Here is a 9613-nt window from a genome sequence, read left to right on the forward strand (position 1 = left end):
GGCCGCGCGTGAGAGAGCAGGATGAGTTTTCGGACAGTTAACTAGTGATGCGACAAGCATTGACCAGTCAGTTAAGTCAATAGCCGCAAGCATCAACTTGATAATAGGGTTTGAATGTGGCATGCGTGCGCTTCAAGACCAGATCTTCCTCGGAACTGACGCCCGAGAACTGGAGTCCGTGGATTTTGGAGAGATTCTGCAGCGGTTCTGCGCGTCTGCATGCTAACGCAGCAAGTAACGGTGCACCCAGGCTCGGGGAGATCGAGGCGGAGACGGAGCATTAGGCAACTGACAGACCGGGGCAGGCTCCAAACAAAAGCAATAGCCAATATTTAGGGACATTTTACGCAGTCACGCTTTTCCAATCTAGTGGGTAAGCCTACAAGATGATGTCACTTATAGATTTGGACGATGACCAGAGATGGGTTCCGACGCATGTGAATGTCACTGTCCTTCGCGCAAGGGGACTGCGAACAAAGGGCAAACATGGGAGTCGTTATGTTTATACCATCATCCAGGTGGGGAAGGAGAAATACACCACTGGCTTGGTCGAGAAGGCTGCGATGCCGGAATGGAATGAGGAATGCTCTTTCGAACTTCTCCCCGGGATATTGGAGAACGGGGGACGGAACGCCTACCCCCCGGGGAGCGGGGACTTGGTCCTCACGGTCATGCACCGGGTACTGATCGGACTTGATGTATTCCTTGGTCAAGCTATCGTCCCCCTGGATAAGATATTTCAGGATGGAATGTGTCCTAGAGATGAGTAGGTGTCTTTCACTTAATCAATCAAATCGGATTATGTTAATTAGTAATTGATCAGTGGTGAACCCTAAGAGGCCAAAGTGATCTTCCATCACTGACACGTTTCTGTTGCTATGGGATGTTGTGAGGGTGGGGATCTTGCCTGTAAGTCAGGAGATTGTTAGCAGTGAGGATTCAGAGCAGAGAGATCATCTACCCCCTAAACACAGTAACTGCACATCGGCCTGATGTACTGTAATGTTCCGTAATCACAACCATGGGCCACTCCAGAGAGTCCAGATGAGGAGTCATGCTTGATATAAGATGCAGGCCTCTTGTTTTCCTATAGTCATCATTCCATGGCGCTCTCTGATCCCTCTGTCAGCCAGAAGAATTAAGGGAGCAGCAATAGTGTCATCAACCTTATTGAACCATGAAATATGATACAGTAGAGTTGAGTATTAGCAACTGACACCATGACTCAGTAGCCTCCCATTTTACATCAGAAAGATTCTCAAAAAAACATGTTTTGTGTTTTCTGAATGTTAATTAATGTTAGTTAATGTCAGGTGTACAGTAGGCTACAGTAAGTAGCTCACTTCCCCCCAAAATAACTAGGCCTACTGGTGCCTTGAACGGTTTACTTTTATTAATGCTCTCTTTGTTTAGCAGAGCTGGTTGTGATGTAGCCTACATATTGATTTGTCCCTGTGCTCAACAAAAACAATGTTGCCGTCAACTGCATCAGAGTAGCCTACCTAATAAGCTACAGTATAGATTAGTATTGCTATAGTATACTATATGGTGGCAGAAAACGTTAAATCAGTATATGAAGTGGACCATTTCTTATCTGAAGCTAACAAAAACATGTATAGAGAAGCCGTTGAGTGTAAATGAATGAATACTAGGAATCTACAGCATTAGGAAAAGACGCTTAGAGACTGAATATCAAGATGAAGATTGGGTTATTAACGCTCAGACTCAAATAAAACAAAGTTGTATCAGTAGGATGGGGTCCTGGGGTTCGGTCATTGGACTGGAGAAACAGGGAAGTTGAGAGACGTGATGCCAAGCAACCTCTCGCCAACTGCGAATCTAAGTGGCCTTTTAAAGCACCCCCCCCCCCCCCCCCTCCCGTGCACCAGCACAGCTGCTGATATCACGAGAGGGGGCGCACCTATTGGCTTAGGAGATGGGGTGTGCCCCGAGGCAAATGAAACGAAGAGTGATCAATTCTTCAACTAACCACGAGACACACACCCTCTCTCACTCAAACATGTGAGCATGTAAATAAACGAGGAGTTTATAACACTGTTTCGGTAGTAGCCTATGCAAACAATTGTCTGTTGTCAACAACGGAGAGTGCCATAGAGTAAGGCGACACCCACACATCTGGGTTTGATTGTGGGCCTACTGCTCTCTCCTCCTCTCTCTCTGTCTGCAGTGGAACTCACATGGAATAGCACGCGTTTGTTTTTGGATCCAGAACACTAGGAACTAATTTTCTGGTCCTCCCAGAAGGGGGCGAGGGAATGGAAGAAGTGGGCGGATTTCCTAGGTGGACTCCTCAGAATGTCATTAGACCCTTAGACACCAGGTGTGGGAGTGACAACCCATCAGAAATTCAATATAGCGCCTCCCCTTGGAGCGTTAGAGAAATATTTTGTCATCGGCTCGGATATTATGGTCGAAAACCTTCCTTCCATTGAATTGGCTACTCCCCAGTTATGTAAGTCTCTATGTAGCTGCCAAGAGGAGCATGGGATAAAAAATTTTGGCGGGGGACTGTGGCAGTGTGGTCAGACAAAACGTCCAACTTTTGGTCTGTGCTTTGTGTTTAAAGCTATCTTATTACAGTGGAAATATGCAGTGAATGTGTGTACATAAGATAAAGGCATTTGAGCACTGGCATGGATACTGACTGCCGGTCTCCTCCCCTTGTGTCTCTCCAGATGGTTCAAACTCAAGTCCAAGGTGGGCCGGAAGGAGAAGGAGCGCGGCGACCTGCAGGCGACGGTCCAGTTCACCCGTAACAACATGACCGCCAGCATGTTCGACCTCACCATGAAGGACAAGCCGCGCTCCGCTTTCGGCAAGCTCAAGGACCGCGTGACGGGAAGGAAGAGGGGCGACGTCGTGGAGTCGTCCTCGGCCATCGTGCCCGGCCGCTTCGCCGCCCTGTCCGGCCCGCTGGGCCAGCCATTCGGGGACGAGGGCGGCGAGGAGGACCCCGGGGACGGAGAGGTGGTGACGGAAGAGAAGAGGAACAAAATGAAGGACTTCTTCAAGGGGAAACTGCGCAGGTCGTCCGATGCCAGGTCGTGCTCTTCGGTGGCCTCGGAGAACAGTGTGTCATCCGTGGCCATTGAGACGCCCTGTCCCCCTCCAGGGCTGGATCTGCTGGCTGACCCCCCCAGCTCCCCCATCTACCGCAGCAAAATGAAGGTGGACACACACCATGGAGAAATGGAATCAGCTAACAAAGGTAGGCTGTAGACCTGTAGGCTGTAGATCCCTCTTATGGTTTATGTGTAAAGATCCCTTCCACATTAGAACAACATTTTTATTCACATTGATTCATATGTGTGAGTCGGAAGGAAATGGCTAAAGGCGTTAAATTAATCGATCAGTTTCATCCCAGCCTTAACGCTCTTCTTCCCCTCAAACAGCGCTGACGTCGCAACCCTCTCCAAAGACATTGACCCACAAGCGCGCCTTCAGCGACGAGGCCAGTCAGATCACCACCTCTCTCCCTCTGCCCTGCCCTGCTGTGGAGTCCATCAAGAGTCACGGGATGACCCTCTCCAAATCCTCTCTGTGCATCAACGGCAGCCACGTCTACTCCTCGGAGCCGGTGACTCCTCAGCGGAGTGCGGGCACCCTACCGTCCAAACTCGTCTTACTGGAGAAGTGCTCCCCCCTTTCGCGTTCCCTGCAGAACATCACAAAGCGCAGCGACGACAAGGGCTCCCCCGGGGAGGGCCGGCGCTGGTCCTTTGACAAGGCGAAGAAAGAGGAGGGCGAGGAGGAGAGGGAGGCGGAGGCGGCCGCGCCCCAGGTGCAGAGCGCTCGGACGGGAGGTCGACTGGCGCAGGCGGCGGCTCCGATCGTTCCGTCCGCCGCCGCGGACTCGGCGGACAAAGGGAAGAAGCCGAGGAAGACGTTATTCTCCGGAGGGAGGAGCGATTCTGTCCCTTTCAAGTCGGACGTGGGCCAGGCCGCTCCGGAGGGGAGGCTAAGGGGCTGGTTTGGTTCCAGTGACTCCCAGAACAAGCCGAGGTGAGTGAGGGTCATTCCAATCCTGCGTACCTGCCGGGTCTCCTGGTGTCTGGTCTCCTTTTCGGGTTTTTCTTCCTTGAGTTCAGGGTATTTTGCTGCTCCTTGTTCTTTTCAAAAGGAAATTTAATCAGTTCAACCTCCATTTTACTTCCATTTCATATCATCCCATGTTGTCTACAGTGTTAGGGTTCATATACAGTAGCATAAAGGGGTCAAGTCTCCATCTTGTCATTTTAACGAGATGAAAATCAAGAGCCCCATACAAGTGCCCAACAGAGAAGATTTACACAAGCAGCTGTATACAAATCATCATCTGTCTATTCTGTATATCTTAACTGTCACTCAGACACTATTACTTGTTTATGTGCTTTTTATCTGTCTTGGATAATTTGCTAAATGCAATGTTTTTGATTTAATAGTTTCCATAATCCCATTATTGTTTTCATTTTGCAATGCTTAGAATTGTACTCTTTCTGAAGGTAGTCAGTGTAGACATGTAAAATAAGGGACAAAAAAGTGACCCGTTTTGATCCACCTTTTTGTCATGCATCTGGGCGACCATTTTCTGTTTGTGTTAGAAAAATGCAGCCTATACTAAATGGTGACATGGCACAGAATTAACTAAGAGGACTGATTGTGCCTTCCCTCCACAGGCTGGAAGTTTCTCCTAAGGTAGAAAGCAGCTCAGACGTACCCCCTCCCCTCCCCTCTCGCTCGCCCATCCCTCCCCAGTGCTCGTCCCCCCCTGCCTCCTCCACTGGCCGCGCCTCACCCGACAGTGGGCATCCCACCAACCCCTTCACCCCTTCCCGTTCCCCTACCCCGACTCCCATCTCCCCGTCCAACCCCTTCTTCCCACATATGCAGTCTAACCCCTTTTTTGAGGAGCTCATAGCTGAAGAGACACAAAGGTCCCCTCCGCTCGCCTGCCGCTCCCGCGCCTCACCCCTCTGTCATTCCGCAGCTTTGCCCTCCCGGCCCCGCATCCCAAGCCCTGCCCCCCGCGGCGCCGTGCAAAACAAAATGGCCTCCATCAGTCGAGAGCGCCCCAGGGCCGTAGCCAGGCAGATGTCCCTCCCCGCGATGCTCCCGAGAGCGGCCGCGCCCAGCCCTCCCAATCCATTCGCTTCTCGCTCCGTGTCGGAGGGCGGCGTCGAGACGGATGACTCCTTTGATGCTTTTGCCTCCAGCCGGCTGAATTCACCCAAGGGGGCCGCTCACAAGAACTCTCCAAACGCCACCTTAGCTCAAGCTCACCGAAGGAGCACCCAGCCTCCGGAAAATCACTCCATTCAGCCAATCGAGGAGATAGGAACACCTGAAGAAGAGCCTCCGCCATTGCCACCGCGGAGGCCGTTAAGAACTCCAGTCAAAGACATGTACTCCGACAGCTGGTTACACAGAGGTCAGGAGCTGGCCGTCCAGAAAGAAGCGTGCCTTCTGTCTCAGACCGGTGTGGCCTCACTCCAGCATGCAAGAGAGGGAGAACGCAAGCGAAATGCTCCAACCTTGTCCACAGATCACATCACCAAGGACACTGATCAGTCGCATCAGTATGCAAACATGCCTATGTCTCCTGTGTTGTTTATGGATGAAGACCAGTTCAAAAAGTTTAAGTATGAACCGTTAGAGGATGAAGCCGAGAGCTGGAGGGGGATATTCACTGAGCAGGACTTTTGTGAACCTGATGTCATGGAAAACCACGTGGAGCCGAGTGTTCACACTGCACTGGAATCACCGACTACAGAGAACATTTCAAAGACTTCCCACTTTCAATGTCCAGATTTAGCTGCTGGACCTAGATTTCTTCTTGATAGTGCGGTGTCAGTAGCCGACTTACTGGACATGTCTTCTCCAAAAATTCCCAAGTCAAACTACCAGACACTAGAACCTGCATGGACTACACAGGACCAAACAGCAGAGTCTTTCTCCTTTGACTCAACTAAACCTACATCTATAAACAATAACGAATCACCCCCTCTGACCTTGGAAGATCCGAATAAGAACTTTAGTAATTCTGATTTTAGCTTTATTGACTCAGATGGTTCATCTCCATCAGACAAAAGTAACACCCTTAAAGGCTTAGGCGGCATTTTCCCCCAACCAGCAGAGGGCGCTCTAGCCCTGTACCATGAGGAGGTGATGATGACTGAGGATAGGTTTTCTTTCAAGAGGCCCAGCATCACAGAGATAAACTCCCCCTTTGACATGAACGCACTGTTTAGTGAGCAGTTGAAAGTCTCGCCAGTTTGCCAAGACAACTGTCAGGACGGAGGTTGTGAACTGAGCACAATGTCATTGTGTGTGTCTACAGACTCCATAGATGTCCTGATGGATGAAAGCACTTGTAGAGCTACAGGTCAGTGGTCTTCTGATTTGAAACGAGAGGTTGAATCGACTGATGATAACACTAAAGAAGGTTTGGATTCAAAGGAGACTTCTCTGGACAGGAATGGCAACCCACCAGACAAGCCTCTTGACGATAGGTCGTCACCACAGGTAGACAGCGCACGGAAGAGTCTCAAGGGAATGATACGCCAGCTCCATGGCGATGGCAGTCCAACAAGCCTTGGCAAAGAAGGGCAAATGAGCAATTTTGATGAATCATCATCGTCTCTTGATCAAAACATCATGGACAGTAGTGAAGGACCATTCTCATATCAACCGACAAAATCTCCTGTTTCCTCACCAGTGTCTCCAGATAGAGGATGGGACCTCAGTGTACAGTATTTAAACAAAGACCAGACAGATCTTAATGAACTGAACACTAAACCAATGCTGTCAGCACATTCTCCCTCAAAGAAAGTGGGAGAAATCAGCTTTGAAGACCTCCATGCCAGAGTAGCTCCAAATTTGAAAAGCACCTTAAAGTCAAGGCTTGGCGTTTGTGCGCATGACTCCGACCCCTGTGCTTGTGACCCCTCATTCACCCCCTCCCTGACAGCTTGCACTAGTGACCAGGTTAACCTAAGCCTCACCCTTGACCCTGGCCCCACCATACACCCCTCAACGGTGAGGGCCAGTGGATCTAGTGCCACCTTGGCTGTGGCCCCCTACACCACCTCCTCCTCCTCCTCCTCAACCACTGCCCAGCCCCCGGTCGATGCACGGCACACACTTTTGCCTGAGGAGACACAGCCAGCTAGCAGCCTGCCCCGTCAGGAGAGCAGGTGAGACCCTCACACGTTAGCTCTGCGGTGTACCCTCTCAACCCCTCCTTAGAGCATACAAGTGTGGGTTGCCAGGTTGTAGTCAACTAGCCATAGCTAGAGAACATTAACTTTGACATTATTAGACTATATGCTCATTCGCTCCTATAAATTAATACGATTGTCTGTTTTGATATGAGATATTTGCTATTTTCTTTAACTCCCTCATCCAGTCCCATTGTCTGACACCTGCAGAACATTGTTTTTGCATCGCTTCGTTTTTTTTGTTCCTCTTCTGCCATCTGTGTTTGTCATTTTCTGTGCTTCTGTTCTTGGTTGTTGCAGTCATTACAATGTCAATCTGAGCTTGAACTTGAACTAAATGGAAAGAAAACCATAGTTTTCTGTGCTGACATGTTTGACCATCTGCTACTGTAATGAAAGCTAACAGGAATTACAATCCTTCACTTTGTAAGTAGCTTATACTTGTTATGCTATGAAATGTACTGAAATCCAACAATACACATTAGCTCTGCTAAGCTTTTCTAAGTTCAAACACACCTTGTTGCAGTGTAGATATCCTGGTGGTTTAAGGACTGGATTGATGACAACAACCTATAGTTGGACCGTTGTTGCAGTCTATATACAGTTATATAGTTGTAATCTATTGATGGATATGCAATCCTACAGTATCAGTTGCCCTTGCTACATACAGCGCCGCATCGAACATTGACCCTCTTGTGAAATCCAACACCTCATGCTGTGCAGTGAACCTGTGATGCTGACCTGCTTCCCCTGCAGCCCCCACCCTGTGAAACCCCTGACCACCTCAGCCAGCCAGGGGGAGAAGAGAGAGGGTCGCTCTGTCCTGGAGAAGCTCAAGTCCACCATCCACCCAGGCCGTGCTGCCCAGCAGGCCGAGCCCGAGGCTGAGAAGAGTGAGGTACTGTATGAAACCCCCTAGACCTGGTCCAGGGCGATATCCTACAGATAACGCCCTGTTACTCTCAATGCAATTTACCTATGAATGCGCTTCATCGGCCCGGTCGTCCGAGTCTACAGACAAAACCGTTTCGTTACTCACCAAAGTAAACACATCGTTGGAAAGATGAAAGCCTTTTCTCCGAGGTCGCTACAGTTTGTAGTCCCCCACCTTTCAAATAAAAGGCAAATTTGTACACTTAAATGGCTAATATCCACAGCGCATCGACTGTCTTCTTCTACTGCCGATTCGGCGCTCTCCGCTTTGTTTAGTCTACTCATTCATAGGTCAATTGCATTGAGAGTAACAGGGCGTTATCTGTAGGATATGGCCCTGGACCAGGTCTAGAAACCCCCTAAACCTGGTCATGAATGTGTCATAAAATGTCAAGAGCTCCCGCCCACCTCCAGCGATCTGTATCCCTCCACTCCTCTTCTATCTCTTCAGGAGGCGTTGGTGGACAGCTTTGCCCAGTACCAGCACCTGACCAACATGGAGCTGATCTCCCTGCTGCTGCAGCAGGAGATGGACATGGAGAAGCAGCTGGCGGCCTCCCAGCAGCAGGAGGCGGCGTTGGAGAAGCGTGAGGCCGATCTGAAGAAGGTCAAGATCCAGGTGCGTGACCTGGAGGACTACATCGACAAGCTGCTGGTGCGGATCATGGAGCAGACTCCCACGCTGCTCCAAGTGCGCTCCAGACATAAGTGACAACCGCGCGATTGTGCCGACACGCTCGCGTGATCAGTTCCCTCTAGGGCAGTGTTTCCCAAATGCTGGATTGTGATTTATTTGTCTTGGGTTGCAGGGACTGTGTCCTAGCTGGAAAGGTTGGCTTTACTTACTTGAAGGCTCACATAAATAGTTCATGAGCTTTTTAGATAGGTCAAAGAGCATATGATTTGGGAATCAGTGCTCTAGGGGCAGGTGTCATCAAGCACATCTATTAAAACAACTTGATCTCAAAACCCATCCAGGTCTTCTCACTGCTGATACTGCCTTGTTGATGTAGAAACAATATTACCCGACATGCATGCTTGATATTATTCAAATTTGACAGGATTAGGATGCAAGAAATTACCAGAATAACCGCAGTCACTGCATATGCTATTGCTCACCTCACACTGGCCACATAAGGTTACACAGCTTTTGTTAAATGTACCGTGTTAGAATTCATATTATTCTGCATTCATGAGCAACAGAGAACTGTCTTTCTTTTAATAAAAAAGCAAGTTTAATATTTAGTAATATAAATAGTTGTTGTACAAGGTATGTAATTTCAGTTCAGAAAACACTGAAGTATCTGAAGCAGGTACTGTACAGAAGGACAGTTTCCCATCATGCTTAGCAGCATACTGAGCATTTGGTGTTTAGAGTAAGGTTATCAATTTGTTGAAATTTACTAAAGATAAACTGGAGTTTCATATTTTGTAACTGATCATAAAATAAGTGATGACTGATG

At 49.1% G+C, this 9613-nt stretch overlaps 1 protein-coding gene across 1 annotated transcript; it reads left to right on the top strand.

The window, feature by feature from the left end:
* Positions 1 to 386: 386 nt before the first annotated feature.
* rab11fip5b (RAB11 family interacting protein 5b (class I)) lies at positions 387 to 8862 on the top strand (the record flags this gene model as incomplete). The annotated part of the gene is made up of 7 exons (XM_084459581.1): positions 387 to 766; positions 2697 to 3229; positions 3414 to 4023; positions 4677 to 6247; positions 6968 to 7193; positions 7974 to 8115; positions 8602 to 8862. The coding sequence occupies 7 exons, from the start codon at positions 387 to 389 to the stop codon at positions 8860 to 8862; spliced, it is 3723 nt and encodes a 1240-aa protein (XP_084315707.1).
* Positions 8863 to 9613: the final 751 nt, after the last annotated feature.

The sequence above is a fragment of the Borostomias antarcticus genome (assembly GCF_949987555.1).
Source record: "Borostomias antarcticus genome assembly, chromosome: 28".
NCBI classification, from domain to species: Eukaryota; Metazoa; Chordata; class Actinopteri; order Stomiiformes; family Stomiidae; genus Borostomias; species Borostomias antarcticus.